The sequence below is a fragment of the Micropterus salmoides genome, unplaced genomic scaffold (genome assembly GCF_014851395.1).
Source record: "Micropterus salmoides isolate LMB-PRFRI ecotype aquatic unplaced genomic scaffold, ASM1485139v1 Ms_hic_scaffold_3, whole genome shotgun sequence".
NCBI lineage: Eukaryota > Metazoa > Chordata > Actinopteri > Centrarchiformes > Centrarchidae > Micropterus > Micropterus salmoides.
The window spans coordinates 33,486,602-33,507,494 of record NW_024042261.1 but is presented as its reverse complement, the minus strand read 5'-3'; the positions used below and the strand labels follow the sequence as shown (position 1 = coordinate 33,507,494).

The 20,893-nt window shown below is 40.5% G+C and overlaps 1 protein-coding gene across 1 annotated transcript; it reads left to right on the top strand.

Moving 5' to 3' along the window:
- Positions 1–26: 26 nt before the first annotated feature.
- On the top strand, positions 27–6,695 carry treh (trehalase (brush-border membrane glycoprotein)). Its single transcript, XM_038693222.1, has 15 exons — positions 27–251; positions 607–707; positions 797–944; positions 1,034–1,121; positions 1,516–1,616; positions 1,757–1,849; positions 2,048–2,164; positions 2,434–2,556; positions 2,651–2,700; positions 3,281–3,481; positions 3,588–3,805; positions 4,384–4,495; positions 5,432–5,544; positions 5,634–5,687; positions 6,027–6,695. The coding sequence occupies exons 1-15, from the start codon at positions 169–171 to the stop codon at positions 6,162–6,164; spliced, it is 1,740 nt and encodes a 579-aa protein (XP_038549150.1). The 5' UTR covers positions 27–168; the 3' UTR covers positions 6,165–6,695.
- The last annotated feature ends 14,198 nt before the right edge of the window (positions 6,696–20,893 follow it).

Here is a 20,893-nt window from a genome sequence, read left to right as displayed (position 1 = left end):
TTTGTTTTTCTTGGCCACCACTGCAGTGTCCTGTTAAATGCTCTTTTGAAAGCTAGGTGTCAGTATGTTGCTGCTGTTCCGGCTTGATATAAACTTTGACCTGGAAGCAATCCTCAGATTGCAGACTTGGTCATACTCTAGGTTCAGTTTATACAGTCTTTGCTCAAGATGCATAACTTGATGGTCTTTTGCTTTTCATCATTGGCTTTTTTCACCTGTGTAAAGACTGCTTTTCCACCACCATGTGACAGGTGAGATAAAATGACTGGAAGTGGTGTTTTTGGTATGCAGGACTGACTGTATCGAGAGCACTTTCTTTGTTCTGGAACTGTTTAACTAGAAGATTCTGGTTGATTTGTGGCTGTAAAGGTGACCAGTTAAACTGAAACATGTCTCTAGGCAATAGAATTAAACTGAATCCACCACCTGCAGCAGCCAGGTTTCTTAAATTGATGTTTAAACTCCTAGCGTATGTATTTGTCAGCAGACCTTTGGTCATGCTTATTTTTTAGTGACTAATTTGGACTCTGTAACATGATGATTTATTGTGCTACACATGACCTTTTATCATATTATTTAATAATTAACTGTATAAATTAATTTCAGTGAAATATACTGCACTGGGCCCATCTTGCATCAGATACAGAAAGCTAAACTGTTTGATGATGACAAACACTTTGTTGACATGAAGCTGAGGGAAACTCCTGGTAAGTCAAAAGTCAGTAAAGTGTCTTTTTTTTTTTTTTTTTTTTTTTTTTTTTTGGTCAACTTTGTGGCTACTTGTCTTTTTCTGCAGATGTTGTTTTGTCAGCTTTTCGCAACCTTTCACATGAATCCCCAAACATGACTGTCACACCTGCCAAACTGCAGGAGTTCCTTAATAAATACTTTGAGGAACCAGGGACAGAGTTGGAGACGTGGACACCACCAGACTGGCATGACAAGTGAGGTCCAGTTATTAGAGGTCTCCTGCTCCGCTAGTATTGTTTCCTTTGGAATTCTTTAAATTTTTAATTTTTTTTTTTAAATGCAGGCCAAAGTTCCTGGGACGAATAGTGGACCAAGAACTACGTGCCTGGGCTGAGAAGATACACAGTCTGTGGAAGTCTCTTGGCAGAAAGGTGAGTTGATTAGTCAAATGGCAGAAAATTAATTGCCAACTATTTGATAATTTAATAATTGAAATCAGTGAATTTTTGCAATTTTTTCTTCAAAAAAAAAAAAGGTTAAACAGTGTCTCCAATGTGAATTTCTATCATGGTTGAATATCTCTTTGTTTTGGTTGGAGTAAACAAGCTATGTGAATGTCAAATTGGGCTTTAGGAAATTGTGATGCTCATTATTCCTGAAATTTTGTACACCAAATGATCAAAACAAATCTGACTTATCAATGAAAATAATCATCAGTTGCTGGCCTTATAATTCAAATTCACATTCCTGTTGCAGTATATATTTCCAACCACCCACGTGCATATATAGAGTCCAAAGACTTGAAATGAGAAAATTCTCCTCTAGATCCGCCCTGGTGTTAAAGATCACCCAGAGCTTTACTCGCTCATATACACGCCATATCCTGTTGTCGTGCCTGGGGGGCGCTTCAGGGAACTCTATTATTGGTGAGTGAACAATGACGCCTGTCTCTCAGCTGTCTGGCTGAGTCTCACTGGGTCAGAGTGAGATCACAGCTAGCTCCAGCCTGCTACAGCCCACTGAGGTGCTGTGTGCAGACAATGACGTGAGGCCCTCTGCCCAACAGGGATTCCTACTGGGTCATCAACGGGCTCCTGCTGTCAGAGATGACAGACACGGCCTATGGGATGATTCAAAACTTTATCTACCTTGTCAACAGGTGAGCCCTTAAAGCACCTTTCATCTTTTATAGCACAAAAAGTCAGCTCACTGCATGTAAATCAGGGGGCTCATTTTGAATGAGTCATTAAGCAACCTAAGTTTATCCCTTTTTTTTTTTTTTTTTTTTTAGATATTGAGCTTTCTTGTTGGTTTCAAGATTTGTGGAATAAGATTTTTTTTACTTTAACTCCTACAGATATGGCTTCATTCCAAATGGTGGGCGGATTTACTATGAAAGGCGCAGTCAGCCGCCATTTCTCACTCTAATGGTGGAGAGCTACTATCAAGCAACCAAGGATAAAGAGTTCCTCAGGTGATATTTAGACCCGAGCTGATGTCCTGCCAGAAAAATTATCGTTCTTCAGCTGCCTCTTGTCTCTTCCACAGTAGGAAAAAGGGCATATTAAACATCAAAACCTCAGTGCTCGTGTCTCTCTGTGCCTCTGGTGTTTTGTTTTTTCCTAACGTGCTTAATATCATTACACACAAAAGTTGGGGTGTCACATTCTAATTAAGGACTGTGGAAAGTAGTCTATATGAAAACATTACTCTCTGATGTCTGTACAAACTTGCATGGTTTAGAGCAGCTTTACCAGTTCTGGAGCAGGAGTACCGATTTTGGATGCAGAACCGTTCTGTGGTAGTGAAAGTAAATGGGGCAGAGCATGTACTGAACCGGTATCATGTGCAGGTGGGCTTACCCAGGTATGTCTGAAATCTAGTGAATTATAAAAGCACAATTCATATATGTGGGTTTTGCAGGGTGGGCTTTCACCAACAAGTCTTCTGTTCTTTCTAGGCCTGAATCCTACTCAGACGATCTGGAATTAGCTGAAGGACTCACTGATGGTAATAGCTTATTAGCCTTCATATTCTTGGTGGCTGAATGAATTTGCCTTTTATGAGCAGGAGAATTACCCTGCTATGGCCATTTCATTCCCATAGAGAGAAAATTGCTCCTAAGCAGAAAAATAAGAGATTCCTCTGAATTCAGGGATCATCTGTGCAAAACAAATTTGCTCTGAAAATACCTCAGTACCACGTAATGAATATTTAATGTGGAACACATCTATTCTTTCACATCCCTGCTAAACAATTTGACTGCACATTGTAAGAAAGGCTGTTGGAAGGAAAAATACTCACTAAAATGTTGAATTCCCTTTATGTAAGGATATATTTTCTTAATAACAAATAGTCATGTACATAAAGTTATTTCTTCCTCTTTGGAAAATAAATTTAATTGTCTCAAGCTTTTGGAAAATTTTATAAACTGAACAAATGTTGTTCAGAAGCTGCATATCTTTTATTTTTTCCACATCCAATTAACAAACAGAACGTACATGAATAACGATTACATTTTAAATGCCGATTTGTTGTGGCTGTACTTGCAAATTCATGTTTGTTTTTTTTTTTTTACCCTTGCCCCCAGACCTTAAGGAGCAGCTATGGGAGGATCTCAAAGCGGGTGCAGAGTCTGGTTGGGACTTCACATCACGCTGGTATATAGATGGTGACAGCCACAAAAACAGCACCCTCAGAGAGACCCGCACCAGTCAGATCCTGCCTACTGACCTCAATGCTCTGCTGTGCCTCAATGAGAACACTCTTGCTTCATTTCACAGGATCCTGGGTTGAGTATATGAGCAGCCTTCGACCTTGGAACTAACTTTGGTCTGCACACTGCTTTTAGCTCCTAAACTGGTGTTACATAACAGTGATGTGCTGTTTCCTGACAGGTGATGGTGACTCAGCTGCACTGTATGACCACGCTGCAGCCCGCAGACAGGAGGCAATAGAGTCTGTGCTGTGGGATGCTGAGAGGGGAGCCTGGTTTGACTACAGCCTGGTTACACGCTCCAAACACTTTGAGTTTTACCCCTCCAACCTGGCACCTGTTTGGGCACAGTGCTATTCTCGGCCAGAGATGGGCGAGAAGGCAGTACAGTATCTGAAGGTGGGTGTTTCATTGTGTCTCAATTCACACACTCAAAGAAAATCAGAGAATAGATGATGTTTATTTAAAGGGTTGGTTCAAGCAAAAGTTTCAACAAATAGGAGGGGCTTAATATTACATTTAATGGTATCTAGGCATGCAGATACTGTAAGTTTGGTTTTATTTTAGCAGGAGGTATTTTTCTGCCTCAAACCCAATACAGTGGAGGTTTACAGACTTTTGACTGAGATAATCCAAGCATTGAGAAAAAAAGCTGTAGTTCCAATGAAAAAGCCAAATTTCCCTTCACCCCCATTGTTTTGGAGTAGCAGCAGAATGTCAGACAAATATCTCAAAACCTGGACAAATAAACCCAGAATTGTTAAGGGATAGTGAGAAAATACAACCAGCGACCACTTCATTAGGTACACCTGCACAATCTACTACAATTCAATACATGCCATAAATTCTACCTTTTACAAAGATCTAGTAGGATGTCACATGTGTTTTATGAACTGCTACTTTGCTCCAGCAGATGGCACACGCACTACACTGGTTTCATACATGCATGCTCTTGCTTTTCGCATCTCCCCCTCCAGAGGAGTGGTGCTCTCCAGTTCACCAACGGAGTTCCAACGTCGCTGAGAGAATCTGGGCAGCAGTGGGACTATCCTAATGCATGGCCTCCTTTACAGCACATGCTCATTGATGGTAGGTGGGGGGGGGGGAAGCAATTACGTAGTGGTAGAAGGTTGGTGCTTTCTTTTGCTCTAGTTTTGTTCTCTAGCACATGTATTTGAAATGAAACAAAGCAGGGTAAACTACTGACCTTCAGGTTTCATTCAAGGTTGTTTGCATCCATGCCCTTAACTGTTCCCTAAGGAGTTTTCTTGAAAACAAAAGTTACATGTACATTGAGTGTTACTCACCAAAATTTGTGTGTATCCTTGAAGTAAAACAGACATGCTTAATGAATTTCTTCTCATAAAATGCATGCAAAGACAATTTTCCTAAACTTTCACACCAGCATTGTGATCATCCACAGTTACTCACAAGCAGTCAGTTGTCAGTCAGTGGAATAGTGTGAACCCTTGGCAGGTTTGTTGTGGGTCCTTATACAGTACAAACAGACTTGTTCCACAAAGCATAGTGCAGCCAGTGGTCAAAAACAAGATGAAGGGGGAATAAAGTAATTATACAAGCTACATAAAGTCGTCATTTTTCGTATTTGACTTCAAATTCAACCTTTCACTGACATCAGCAGACACGTGATATCTGCACTGGTGACGCTCGGCCAGGCCCATGGTGCAGCCAGCTTCACTTCTTGTTTATTTTGAGGGATTTTTGCCTTTGTGTGGTCTTTTGCAAGTGTGACACATGATCAGAGAAAAACTGACTGACTGGCCCTAAAAACTGGCGGGCTGTTTATTGGCAGCAATCGCACCTAAAAAGGCAGTGATGTCACCGAATCTGCTTAAGGCAGAGAATCAGCAGCACCTCAAACTCTGTAGATTTATAATTAAACAATTACTAATCTGCAGAGCCAACACAATTTAAAAACCTAATAGTTTTGCTTTGAGCAGCCTCGTGTTTAAAAAGATGTTCTTCCGTTTGTTTAATGAATTGAAGTCCTCTTGTATTTCCCAGGTTTATCCAAACTGCCTTCAGAGAATGCTAAACAACTAGCATTTCATTTGGCCCAGCGTTGGATCAAGACAAACTGGTTGGCATACAAGACGTATGAAGCCATGTTTGAAAAGGTGACTCTAAGGTTTCAGTATTTCAGAGCTTGTGTTGCACAGTGATAACACAGCTGGCTCAGAAGGTGTAATTTTCTTCCTCCTGACAGTATGATGTCAACGGAGATGGCAAACCTGGTGGTGGAGGAGAATATCAAGTTCAGGTATTTTCTTTCATGTGTTGATGGTGTAAAACTAATGTGCTTATAGTCACAAGTCTTTCTGATTTCATGCAGAGCCCTGTTAATTCTTTCCACTTCACTTCTGCTTCTTAAGACATTTGCATGCTCTGCACACATACACTCACTCCTCCTCACTTCATTGTCATTATTTATCTTTCTTTTTTTGTAAGATTTTCTACCCTGTTTGGTCTTTGTCTACTTTTCTCTTTGGTTTTCTTACTATTTCCATCAGCACAAATAAATCATGTGTTTTATTGTTGTGATTTTATTGGTGCTAAATAAAAACATTCCTTATGCTCTGCTGTATTGCTCTTTCTGTAGCTGGGTTTTGGTTGGACCAATGGCGTGGCCCTGCAGCTCCTGGACCAGTATGGCGCAACTCTCACCTCAGAAAGCAGACTTGTGTCTTCTGGCCTCCTGCTGCCTCTGGTCATTTCAGCTGCTTACATGCTTCAGTGAATCAAATGTGGCAAAATAGCCTGACTGATTATTTTATTATTCCTGGTTTCACTGCACTACATCACTGTCCACTGACAGACTTCAAACAAGCACAAATGGACATCAAAAATCAGACTAAATTGTGCATATTTTAACAAGCTCTGGTATTTTTCTATATCACACATGATCAGGATCACTTCATTGCATAAACAGGATATGATTTATCATAAGTAGTAATTCCTTTGATTAATATTTTAGTATTTATCCTCGGAGGTAAATGATCTCTGGCGATATTAGAAGATGCAGATCATGTAGGCTCTTCTGGACTCTCCAGTAATGCAGGCTGTTAGTGCTTGCTGTTGCTTGGATCACAACATTAACTTGTCCCCAATATTGAACTGACATTACAAACAGCTATTCAGCTAATTCAGTTGTAAAGTTTATTGCTGAACTGTAGCTTAACTCCCTCTGAGGCCTTCTATTTGCGATCAAATTGATGTTGGAATGTAAACGTGCTTGTGTGAGAAATTAAATGTGAAGTGAAAACATTAATGTTTAAAACATAGCAGTCTTCATTATGACTCCTCAAGACACTTTTAGTCAGTTTTGACAAGTCAACCAAGCAATTGTAGATGACAATGCTGGTATAAAATCATATAATATAGTGATGAATTCCGGCACACAATCAGCACTGTTTATTTAAAATGCAATGTTTCAGTCATAGACCTTCATCAGGCAAGGCTGATCTATGACCGCAACACTGCATCTTCAGTAAACTAAGTTCTGACCGTGTGCAGGAATTCATTGGTTTCTTTGGCATGATTTCATCTTCCATCCCACCCCTCTACCAAGTGCGCATTGACAACACTCAACATATTAAATGTTAAAATTAACTTTTTTTTTTTCCCTTTAAAAGTTGCATAGTACAGGTGTATATGGTGCCAGTTTCAAGAGAAAACACCACACTGCTAACCATGGTGACAAATACATTGCCTTTGATGTGGCTGCTTCACAGTAAAGGCCACCCTGTATTCCTGCCCTTGGAAAAGTTTTTGAATGTTTAGCAGTAGGGTGTTCGGAGAAAATTTTGCTGAATTACATACACACATTGTTTGTTTTTGTCCCCCCCCCCCCCCCAAAGTAATCTGAATCCAGCATGGGAATGGCGGCAGTAGCAATGAAAACTGCTTTATAGAGGTAATGAATGTACATTGAATGGCTATTAGAGAAAAAAATACAACCATTGATTTCATAAAAATCTTCAGGTGGTCCCCAACAAAAAAGGGGAATGATTTTTCTCTGTCATCCCTAAGTAACAGTGACAGAATGTGACTATTTTCATCCTGGATTTTTATACATTTTCTGTAATAAAACATCAAAAAGCTAAAATTCTGTCAGATGGAAGACTCTGACAAAATCAAATGGGGGTCTGTGGTCCTTGATGTGGAAAAAGCTTGAGAACCACTGGTTTAGATGACTGACTGGTCTCACTCCAGTTTGAACACACCACAGAGTGGAAAAAAAGTCAGGGTAAACACTTGACACACAAACATAATGTAAAAAGTGACAGTCAAAAAAATTGCCATTTCAGATTGTTCCAAGCAAGTCATTCTGTTACTGCCATTTCTGCTTACATCTATAGTAAAATGCAGGTCAAGCATGAAATTAAGTCCATATGGATATTCAAATGGTTGTTAAAAAAAAAAAAGTAATGACAAATTTGCTTCTTAAAGAAGAGCTCGCATATCTCTTGGCTAAAGATAAGGCCCAACAAGGATTTCACTGCATCTCTCTCCTTAGCATGACTGCACACAACAGATTGACTGAGCAACTTATATGAGCAAAAGGCCAATAGATGCAGCAGTCCGTGCAACCACAAAGATCATACTCCAGTAATGTGCAATTGTGACTTTCCATCTAAAAGCCATATTACTGGCAATTTATTATTTTTTTTGTTTACCCCAACACATAACTGTAATACCCATCCAGTAGCAGCTGTGTGTATTATACTGTTATTTTGAGAGGTTTAAGAAGCAGGCAGCAGTCATTATGTTCAGCCCTCGTCGACAGCAGTAACTCAAGTAGAACCTGCTCCTTTTGATAATTCACACATTACCATGTTGTTTTAGCAGAAATGTGTTGTGTTCAGTTAGTGAGATGAAGCTGTAATGTGTGGGAGAAGTTGTCCGGCAGTTAAGTGACTACGAGGTGAAACGACAATGTGTTTGTGTGCACGACGTGCTTGTGCCTTTTTTGATTACACAAATCTGAGGACGTTATTCTGAGAAGCACGTTCCAGTGGCGGCCCATGAATTGTTAAGCAGCAGTAACAAGTGCATTACATGTTGTTGTGGAAGTAAAGGTCAGGGTGTCTTGTCCTCACCAGTCATCCAGTAACTGCCACTGCATACAAACTAGCATGGAAAAGTTCTTCACATCTTTAATAAAGCCCATATTCGTTATTCTTTATGGTAAATTTACTTGACAGTTTACAGACAAGAAGTTAGATTCGAAGGAGACAGAGCATTTCATTTATTCAATTGTCTTTAAAATTCTACATGCATCTCAACCGGTCTTCTTTACTGTATGTACCTTTGGCCTTAAATGTGTGTATTAAATTAAATATTTTTTCCATAACAAGAATGAGCTACAGGATGATGGGTGAAATTTTATCAAACAGCTGCTAAAGTGAAAAAAGGTAGGCGAAGAGCACAATAGGTGGATTCATAACTCTATGTGGCGTTAGACAGAAGCCTGTGCTTCATTACTGTTCCCTGGCTCAACCTTCACTAGCCCCTGTTGCACATATTGGAGAGACTGCTCATTATCCACCGTGTCCTCGTGGTGCTGCTGAGTCCTGCTTGGTGCTGAGGGAACCCTGCTCTGCACTGCCAGGATAATCCTCACCTCACCCACCCACATTCCTGAAGTCTGAAGACCCATGATGGGGATGTGCAGGTAGGCTGTCTGTCTGTCCTGTGATGGTGAATCAGAGAGCCAGAGATTGTTTCTCAGCTACCACAATGACTCATTCAATATGCTCAAATCGATAACTCATTGAGGCACTGTGCTTGTCTTCCTGTGTAATGTATTTCACTAATTATGACAGTGATTTCCCACAAAAATTGGTTTGTGTCTGGCTTAGTAGCTAAATAGTTTGGAGATTAGGCCAACTCCTTGACCTCTAAACTGGAAGGATTGGCTAACTGGAGGCATTATACAGATAGATATGAGATAGGTTAGTAATATTGATTCTGCACTGTCCGGAGATATCAGGCTTTTTATAATCAATAACTCTTGAGGAATCGTTCCTATAGAATTTCTTCTGCTTAAGAGGAGATTTTAAAATCCAATCTAATGGACGGAAGAGCTATCAATGACAGAAAATATAATATTGTCTCCGCTGATATGCACCCTTGAACTCAAGACTGGGAGGAATCTTAAAAAAAATAATAAATAACTGCTTCAAAAGCAATTCACCTTTCGTATGCAGTTCACAAGTTTTAGGCCCTAGCTGGCTCTTACATATTTCTCTATGATATTGTCAAGTGCAGCTGTGGATATATTCTGGCTTTATGTTTTGAATAAATGGATCAACTTTGCACATACACAGCATATCTGATTCAAAGAGACACAACTTATAAACCTTAATATATTTTTATATTAAGATTGTGAGATGCTTGTTCTGGTAATATCTAAGTATTCATCTAATATTCTATTTGAGGTGCTGTTGAATAATACTCCATCATACTGAGGTGTTTCTAATATTTAGTCTCTCTGTATTATAAACGTCAACATGTTTTATCTCTACAGCAGAAAATATTTTAATTATGAGCAATAGGACTTAGACTCTGATCACCTGCTTATTTATTGTAATTAAATGACTAAGCACAACATTGTTGTGCCTTAAATAAAATTAAAAAAAAAAGCTTTAAAGCCTCTGCAAACTTGGTTTTAAAGTAAGTTTAAGTTTGACTAAATATGCAACATTTAAAGTTCAGCAAAATATCCAAAGTTATTAAGAGTTTAACATTCACACTTTAATTGACAGTGCTTGCACCACAAGCACATAACTCGACATCTGTCATCGCATTTTGACTCCGCTGTAGCTCAAAGCCCCAGTGCACAGAAGAATGTAACATGACCTTATCACAACTGAACTTTGCCCACATCAGTGAGAAAAGCACAGACACACAAATAAGGTGATATTTTGTGTGAATTAAACAAAACCTTTCTTACTTTGGCAGACTATAGTGTGTTCATGTAGAAGCATACACTAAAAGTAGGAGGCTGATTGAGCAAATATGTTTTCAGGGCATTTAAGGTATGTTTTTAAGTTCCCCTTTATTTGACAATTAAGTGAATATACCTATGCTATAAGAAAGGAAAACAGAAATTCTCAATTACTGGTTTTACATGGTCATTTTTTGTTGACTGTTTCCAGACATCTACAAGGATGAACACAGTTTTATTTGATGTCCCTTCTCCGATCCAAAACGTCTAGGACTGTTGCCCAAATGTGCCACTGTGAGGCGGTAGAGCTCTTTGTTGTATTGGATGATCAGCCTCGTCTACCAAGTCATGCTATTTCGTTCTGGTGGGCATACAATCAATATGGCCACAAAAGCCTATCACCATTTGCAGTGTGGCACAATGTCCTTGTCTGCTGAAGCCTTTTACCAGGTACTTTACATCGTTAAAGAAAAACGAATCACATTCTCCAAGTTTGTTTCTGAAGACTGTTTTGTTGTGTTTGAACCATAAGCCAAGAGAATCACACACAATATTTCACACTGATTTTTCCATTATCCAGCTGAGTGGGATGTCAGTATGATGACTGGCTCAGATCAATAGTGTGCTGTTGGTGAAGACTTGAACTGTTAGATCTAGATCGGCACAGTCTTCACCATGACAGGGAGAGGGTTTTGTGTTGTTGTAGTAACTGAGAGTGATCACGCATCTTGTACGTGCCACAGAGAGAGTATGTGTAAGGTTATCACGTTTACGCTTGCAGCATGCTTACACTGAAAGATGAAAGCAGTGTTGTGTTAACTGGCCGGGCTTGCTGTGGGAAGGCAGGACTTAGTGTGTGACAAGCGCCTGAGCCATTTTTGCGCACAGAGAGTCTGACTGCATGGTAGCTCCGTCGTGGGACACAAACAAGTCAGTCAAACAGCCATGCAGGGAAGGCCGTGCCTGGAGAGAGGGATGAGCCAGAATCAAGAGGGAAGAGCAAGCAGGGGAGTGAAAGAGAGCACACGAGGAGTCCTGCTTATTACAGCTGCACAGATGGTGCAGCAGATGAGATGGGAGGGATAGATGGATAGAAAAGGAGTGAGAGTAAGATGGGGAAAGAGAGAAATGGCACGAGAGCACGTGTTTGACAGTGTACATAAGGAGCGCCGGATTGGAAAACTTCCTAGGGAAACACTTTAATATTTATTGTTCTGTGGCTGGTTGGAAACCGTCTTTCCACCTCCAATTCGTCAGCAAGAAAAATGGCTGAGGAGACGGCTGTGAAATATTAATTCCATTGCAAAGAAGTAGGAAGGTTGGAAGGATAGCAGGGCATATGGTGGGAGGTCCTGAGGGAAAGAACACTGACGAGTGGGGTTGGAGTAGTGAGGACACAAGGAGGAGTGCAGGAGAAGGAGGGAAATTAAATTATTGGGAGGAGGATTCAGTGGAGCTCATGAGTCTGCATTTGCAAGGGAGCAATATCTGAATAGCCCAGACTTTGTGCTTTGTAAGCTTTTATTCCAGGCATAGTCAATATTCATTCAGTCTGTCTACCAGTGATACATGCAGAAGTAATAAGAGGGAGATGACATTTCTCACATGTACTGAAAAGGCAACATTAGCCGACACGGAAGCTTCACTGTTCTCCTCTAGTTTTAATTAATATGTTTGATGATCATAGTCTTCAAACTGGAAAAGAGAGGATTATACAGGGCTAAGTGACTGCGCTTTTGACATTATTGCAGAAACATAAACAGATACTTGTCAGTAATCAGACCCAATCGAGAATTAATGAATTAATCCCACTGGAATCTACACACTGGTGGTGGTGGGGGGAAAAAATTAGCCTATGACTTCTAGGAGTGTATCTGCTGCATGGTAAATGCGCTGCACTTATATAGCGCCCTTCAAGTCTTCTGACCATTCAAAGCGCTTTACATTACATGTCAGACTCGCACACCTCACTCACTTCTGATTAGAAGATGACCTGCTCTACCTGCTGAGCCACAGCTGCCCCCGCATGATTCTGTATTCAAACTGAAAACAGCCCCATGTTCCCTAAACATACAGTGCAAAGAGTGATAACAGTACTACCAGGCACCAGTAAAAACAAAAGGGAAGATTATTTAAGACAAGATGATGGCTGCATAAACTATTCAATTTAATGACTACTGTGTAGTGTTGCATACAGTAATAGCTGACTTGTTCATGTTTTTTAATCATCCAAAGTGTGTTTGTATAAGGCTATCTTTGTCAGCACATTATGCATTTCACGATACACAGGTAATCAAATATACCACATTTAACATTTTAGTTTTACCAGAATAAAAGTGCTATATAAGTACAGTCCATTTACATATCACAACCTAACTGGATTCATTCACGGAAGATATTTATATAACAACACTCTCAAGCTATGCGGTATAACACCATGTAAAGCAGGGCAGCAAAGAAATAATATATAATTCCGATGAAGAAAAGGCATTTGACGGAGTCCAGTAGATAGGTTGAGGCTGCTATAGAACTCACAAATCACCACAATGAAGGAGCTTATCGCTATGCTTTACTTTGCACAGGCAGATGAGACAGACCCACTTTTTTCATCCTTCTCTTTTATCCAACTGCTGCTGCTGAGTGCCAGAATAATCACACAATTTGAGCACAGATTACCAATAAACTGTATATAACACAAAATAAGTCTTTATGCAGAGGATGTTGTACTTTGTTTACAATATCAACAAAACTCAGCACAAAGAAAATCTATTTAATACCTTTTCCAAAGTCTTAATCTACTCTATTTATTGGCCCAGATATACAAACCTACTAGTTATAAAAAGTTTGCAAGAGCTGCAATCAAAACACCACCTATCCTACTAAATAAAAAAAACATGGTGGCCATCAGTGTTGGCAATGTCACCTTTGAAGTACAATAGCCATAGTTAAATAAAAATAAGAGTTGTTGTAACCAGCATTTTACTGTACCTGAACTTTGCACGTTGTAGGAATAATTGATTTTTGAAAAGTGTTTGCAGTAAACAATCAAAGACGTTAAAGTCAAAGAATGTAATACCGCTGTGCGGTATCTTCCAATATTAATATTCTGTTGGTTGAGTGGATGTTTTTATTTTTTCTCTCCTCCTCGACACTCCTCCTAATGTTGATGAGCATGTTGAACAGCACATGCTGTGGGAGGTAACTGCAGCCTGAGCTGAAACCTAGAAACGGCAGACATAGTAAGGAACATTTTTAAAATCTGACAACAGAATTTGTTGACAACAGACTTGGCAAAACCTCACTGGTGGAGAGGTGAATAATGAGAACATAAACAGACAACAGGATAGAGTAATTGTACAGAATTTATATGCATAAACATGGAAAAGCATGAATAAGAACAGTTGTCTTCCTTATTTTGATTTCCTGCCATATGATTTAGTATTCCAACATGTCTGAGCTTACAGTCTACCTGCACATAGAGCAGAATGCTCTGTCCCTATCTTTTATATTACAGGGAGAAAAATAAATCAATGTGCAGTATAAGACAAATGATTTCTATTTCAGTTGAGGTAATCAATACACAATCAGTGTTCTGGTTCTTGTGTACCTGTTTATGAACAAATTTGGTTTTCTGTGTTTGAGTACATGCCCCATTACAAAATCTGTATTGGATAAAAAAGAAAATTTATTCTCTCTCCAGAAAGATGCCAAAGGATGTGCTTAGGTGATTTCTGTCACTCTTCCTCTTTGTTTCATGTCCCTCACTAGGAATGCACAACATGTGAGAATTTATGAAGGTCAGGTCAAGACCATCTTTGTCCATTGGAGACCTGTTGTGTCCCAGTGGAATAGAATAATGAAGAAACCAATTTCCTCTTTTGTCAAAGCTATGTGAACCATGTAATCAGCAAACCCTGCCAAAACACCCTTCAAGAGGAAAGAACGGGGGGATTTCTTTTTAAGGAAATATTGGAGCTTCACAGCTTTTATTGCCTTTGATTGTCATCTATTCTAAATGAAAATTTGCTGGGTCTTTTCACATATTATAACCCAGCATGTTATTCATTGCTGAACCTTTGTGATTTTTGCATTGGCCACAAGGAAATGGCTCTCGATTCCTTTCATCCACTTTAATATCTGATATCAGATCTCAGATAAAAGAAGCAAAAAAAAAAGCCATTTTCCCATCAGATGTCAGCTTTACTCTACACCTCTGGAAGACGGTGAAAAGAAGGTGCATGAAAATGAATATCAATGATTACCAACCTATGATGACAGAGAGATTCTGTATTAGTGTTGGAGGGCAAGAGTTTCCCTCCTGGTGTGGGCTTGAGAATAAGTGAAAACGCCCTCCCAGGTGTTGCTCCACCAGATGGGCTCGGGATGTGATGATAATATATTCCCCAAGCATTGGTTCTGCCTTTGAAAAATGTTGGTGCTGGGAGAAGATGGTCTTGCACTGTTTGAAAGGCAAGCCGCAGGGGGGACAGATGCTCTGATATTCCAGCAAGGGTATAGCTGCGGGGCCTCATGGCTGTTCTCTGCCTAGCAGGGAGAAGTTGTGTTGAGTCACGCCTACGCAGCTCAGCAGGAGAAGCTGGGAAATGGCAGGAAATGAGCAGCGGCATGCTCCTCAGGTCACGTTGCTACATTTACCAATGAGGGAAAGAGGGAAGATCTGATCAGACTGTACTAATTTATAGTCAGGGAGTCAGTGTCTTGCTACTGTTCAAATATATGCAAAAAGCTAAAGTTTTTCGGATTGTGACCCTTACAAAACAACAAAAATAAGTTATATAAGAGGGACCTGATAGTCAGAACTAAAGAGAAACTTAAACTTTATCTTGCCATTGCTGCCATTTTGTAGTCCAACCGATAAATCTGTTATTGCACATAAAAGCATTGTCATACTGCACATTGCTGCAAGCACCTCTTCACCCTGTGTTAAATGCTCCATTTTAGCTGTGGAGTGATACATCTCATCTCTACAAGATCTTTGTTGGGAGTAGGACATGCACAGTACCAAGTTATGGACTACTAGCTAACCAGAGGCAGAGTAGGGTGGGTCCTGATAAGCTGGGCTGAGTTCAGCACAGACAAAATGTAGCAAAATGTATTTTTTCAACGGAAATGGTGGTTCCCTGAACACCCTGCCGTGTACGCAAGTGCACTGAATTTTCTTGCCTTTTACAAACTTTTTGCAGCTGATTGGGTAACACCTGAGACACGCCCACCAAACGGGAGAAAACATACCTCGAAGCCCGTTGCAGACCGTTGCGCAACTTTGCAAGGAAACATGTCATTCAATCCGAAAATGTTGCAAACCGGTGCAAAACGTTTTTGAGATTGAACTTGCCCCTGGTAAACACGGCTGTGGTTCAGCTGTTTATGTTCCCCTTACCAGTGGTTGTAAGCATTGTTGTTACTATGGTAGCAACTTCCTTGATTGGAACTATACAGTTGTGATGCAACTGTTTCCCAAAACCCTAATTCGAACTATGGAGGTAACTAAGTTGGTAACGACGAACGTTCGCACCAGCTGTCGTTTAGTTCATGGTGACTACATCACAGATAGCAGAAACAGTCGTTCTTCAGATGTTTGTTAGTTTAACGATGCATCATACCAAGATAGTTCAATTCTACCTTCCGTGGTTGTTCAGGAAACGCACCCCAGCTTAGCAACATGGACTAGAGCAAGAGTTTCAGAGTGGTGAGTTATTACTTTGTAACAAATTTTCATCCATAAAGTTTTAACTGAGCACTGCCTCTACATCACGGTAACAACTTTGTCCATTGACTGCCTGGATGGAAGCTAATGTTTGGAAGGGAGAGGGAAGGCTGCATGCAGATATCTTGTCAACGTGTGCTGCAGATCAGTGTGTTTTTGAAGGCGTGTTTGACTAGCCGGCCGCTATGCGAGCATTATGACTCATATTTTCTTGTGAAGTCACAAGAAATGGGAAGAAAAGGCTATAAACGAGCTGTTTTCAGGCAGTTTAGAGCAGTGTTTTCTGTGGGAGAGGGGAACTCCTTTTGGAGTTGGACAGAGGGCTTTTTCACTTTGCCAAACCTATTACATGCATAAAACAGGTATTTAACTCAATAAAGGAGAGGGGAAAAGCCAAAAAGCATAATTTGACCTCTTCAAATAATCCATATTACAGATGAATCAGATAAAACCATCCAGGGTGAGGTTATCTCACATAGCATCATTACACTAAGATGAAAGAGATTTCATAGTCTCTTCCACTGTAATAGTTGCATCATATTATTCCCAGTCCATCACTTTGTCTCTTCTGAAGTATAAGTTTACATTATGTTAGAATAGATAGAAAAAGTTTGGCAAAGTACAAAACACAACGACATCATATGACTGTTGCTGAGCTCTATCTTAGTGCACTGATGGATTTTCCTGGTGTCCCCATACAAGGCAGCATCGTTGGTGTCTGTAAATCTCTGTCTCTGAGGAACATGACTAATTGTGGCTGTGGACTTGCTTACAGCTGCTTAGCCGGACATAAGCAATAGAGAGAGACAATTTTCTGAAACACCTATATACAGGGTGTAGACACAAAAATGTATTCACCTTATTGAAAATGAGGCTCAAAGGTTGGCTGTATTAGGTTGAATGCCCATTAGTAACATTTATTATCTATAAATGAAAGATCTGGCAGTCAGTACATTGATATGTGAATTTTCAAAACCCACAATATGCATGTTGGAACTGGATAGGCATCTTGCTTCTTGGCTGCATATGGCTTTTCTGTTCAGTCGCGTTAGCCAGATGCTGAAAAGGTGCATTTGTGTTGTATTGCAATCCCTTCTAAAATGACATCTGCCTGTGCTGTATGTGTTTTGTGTTAGCTGTGTGTTATCTTTATTTAGCCGACTCAGCCACTTATACAGCTCCTCTCAGCTCTATGGAATTATCTTTCAGCTAATTGTTTCAGTTTTACGGCCCACAACTTTCCTGTCTTCATTGACTGTCTTAGCGTTTACATTGAAAAAGCCCTAAAAGCTCACTATACACTACCTGCTCAGCACTGAACAGCAGACCAACAAAGTTGGTGGCTAGCTGGTTAACATAGCAGAACATTTAGCAGCTAGAAAATGCAGAGGTGGACTCACATTTGCCAGGTGGCCAGAAACGCTCTAAATTAATGCTAATGTTGCTCTGTATCTGCTGGATGTTTAAAGAGGCAATGCACACCAACAAGTTCACCAAATCAACTCAAAATTTAATTCATATGTTGGAGTATAAGTTATTTCAGGTTTAGGTTTATTGCAGATAAGTAATTTATCTCCAGAAAATGAAGAGGTTTACAGTAATATTTCTTATTTTCTAATTGACAGTTCATACATCTAGAAATGACATGTCCAAATTAGGCTTAAGGCTTTCAAAGAAGCCAAATCATATCAGAAAGCAAAGTATCGCAGTATGGCAAAAGTCTCAAATGGTTTCTAATGGGGATTTAGTTGCTTCACATATGCCTTTGAATGTTACTGGGGAATGTTTTGCCTCCAGTGGCCATTTCCAGACTATATTGTGAGTCCTTGAAGTAGGCAAAAGCTGGCATTGTTCAATTAATTTCATTTCAAGGTTAAAGCCTGGCAATTGCAGTTACACTCGCTATAATCCAGGAGCAAATAGCAGTAGTTCTTTGAGAAGACCTGTCCCTATGCCTTGCCTTTCCTGGCCTCACTGAGTTGTGGAGAGGCCTTGGATGCAACGGCTGAGTTTATCACTCTTAATGAGAGACACTGCAGTAGGCCACACTCCATTACGCATGAGCCAGATGATAAATTACATCGCCTTCCATGACTCCCCGACCCCAAGGGATGTTTAATTAATCAGAGGCTGGACATTGCCACCATTAGTCGAAGGAACAGCGGCCAGGGCTGCCCTGGACACATTTTCACTCCCACACATCATTATTTGGCTATCTTTCCAGCTCCCTCACTTTGGCAGCCAGGTGTGAATATACAGAATCAGAACAGGGAAAAGGAGAGAGACAGAGTAACATCTTCACGACCTCATGGGAGCTGTTACCAACACTAACTGCTATTTGAATGTGAAACAACCTCAGCTTGTAATTAGGTTAGAATATGAATAATTGATTGTCACAGATAACCTGAGAGGAGGGAGGAAATTAGGTGAAAGTGTTATTGTACAGGTAGAACAGCAGTTCCCAAAATGGAATCTAGGGACCCCCAGGAGGGACCCTGGAGGGGCATACTGGAAGTTCCTGACAAAACGAGGAGTAGTTTAACTTGAATTAAATTCAATTCACTAGAAATGATCACAGTTAATGTAATGTATTCTAATGAGGTTCAATTCTCACCACTATTGACCTGACAGCATCACGCAGTTGCTGCAGATTTGTGGACTGCAAATGATGCAAATCTTCTGTTCCACCACATCCCAAAGGTGCTCTACGGGATTGAGATCTGGTGAATGTGGAGGCCATTGGAGTACATTGAACTCACAAGAAACCAGCTTGAGATGATTTGAGCTTTGTGACATGATGCATTATCCTGCTGGAAGTAGCCATCAGGAGATAGGTAGGCAGTCGCATTTAAACAATGCTCAATTGGTTCTAAGGGTCCCAAAGTGCGCCAAGAAAATATACCCCACACCATTACACTATCACCACCCAGACCCGTTGATACAAGGCAGGATGGATCCATGCTTTCATGTTGTTTCCACCAAATTCTGACCCTACAATCTGAATGTCGCAGCCGAAATTGAGACTCATGAGACGGGGCTACATTTGTCCAATCTTTCTATTGTCCAATTTTGGTGAACCTGTGCGAATTGTAGCCTCAGTTTCCCGTTCTTAGCTGACAGGAGTGGCACACGGTGTGGTCTTCTGCTGCTGTAGCCCATCTGCTTCAAGGTTCGACATGTTGTGCGTGGGTATTTGAGTTACTGTTGCCTTTCTGTTATCTCGAATGCACCTCTGACATCAACAACCACACAACTGCCGCTAACTGTATATTTTCTCTTTTTCAGACCATTCCCTTTAAACCCTAGAGATGGTTGTGTGGGAAAAATGACATTTCTCCTGTTTTAGCTTCTCTGCATTGGCTTCCAGTAAAATCCAGAATAGAATTTAAAATAATTCTTCTCACTTACAAAGCCCTTAATGGTCAGGCACCATCTTAGCTTAAATAACTCATAGTACCTTACTACCCCACCAGAGCTCTGCGCTCCCAAAATGCAGGGTTACTTGTGGTTCCTAGAGTCTCCAAAAGTAGAATGGGAGCCAGAGCGTTCAGCTATCAAGCTCCTCTCCTGTGGAACCAGGTTCCAGTTTGGGTTCAGGAGGCAGACACCATCTCTACATTGAAAAGTAGGCTTAAGACTTTCCTCTTTGATAAAGCTTGTAGTTAGGGCTGGCTCAGGTGATTCCTGAACCATCCCTTAGTTATGCTGCTGTAGGCCTAGACTGCCAAGGGACTTCCCATTATGCACTGAGCTCCTCTCTCCTCTACTTCCTCTCCCTCTGTATGCAACCTCATCCCATTAATGCATGTTACTAACTCGACTTCTTCCCTTTCCCGTAGTCTTGTGCTTTCTCGTCCCTCTCCTCTCTTCTATCACTTCCTGCAGGTGTTTCAGGCTCTGGAGCTGTGGAGTCTGTATCTGTGGTTGTCAGTCACCTGCTGCCCCCGTGTTCCTGCTCTACACCCTCTGCTACAACAACTATTGTTACTAGTCCTATTATTATCATTATTATCTTTAACACTTTGATTATTATCATTAACACTACTATAAATATCTGTACCGTTATTCATTCAGTCTGTACCTACATTACCTTTCCTGTCTGTACCTCTATGTGTGTATATTGTGTAGTCTCTCTCTCTCTCTCTCTCACACTCACATCCACACACACACACACACACACACACACACACACACACACACACACACACACACACACAGCACACCAACCAGTCGAGGCAGACGGCCGCCCACCCAGGTTTCTGCCTCTTAAAAGGAAGTCTTTCCTTGCCTCTGTCGCCTAGTGCTTGCTCTTGGTGGGAATTGTTGGGCTTCTGTAAATAACATCACAAAGTACAATCTAGACCTGCATGAAAAGCGCTCTGAGATAACTGTTTTGGGGATTTGGCGCTATATAAATAAAATTGAAATCGAAAATCTCAGCAGATCAGCAGTTTCTGAAATACTCAGACCAGCCCGTCTGGGACCAACAACCATGCCACATTCAAAGTCACTTAAATCCCCTTTCTTCCCCATTCTGATGCTCAGTTTGAACTTCAGCATGTTGTCTTGACCACGTCTACATGTCTAAATGCATTGAGCTGCTGCCATGTGCTTGACTGATTGGCTATTTGTGTTAACAAGCAATTGAACAGGTGTAGCTAAAATATAGTGTATATTGTTGTAAACCACCACATGGTACCAATTTTTATTTGACTAATGTTTTACATTGATTGTTGTAAAACACTTTGTTAAATGTATTAAAAGTGCTAAACAAATAAAGCTATTATTG

Bases quoted from the DNA above. Each gene is read 5' to 3' on its own strand.
- treh (XM_038693222.1), top strand. From the start codon at position 169: ATGCATAACTTGATGGTCTTTTGCTTTTCATCATTGGCTTTTTTCACC. The intron at 252-606 runs GTGAGATAAAAT...AATTAATTTCAG, and splicing joins TTTCCACCACCATGTGACAG to TGAAATATACTGCACTGGGC. The intron at 3,806-4,383 runs GTGGGTGTTTCA...CTCCCCCTCCAG, and splicing joins AGGCAGTACAGTATCTGAAG to AGGAGTGGTGCTCTCCAGTT.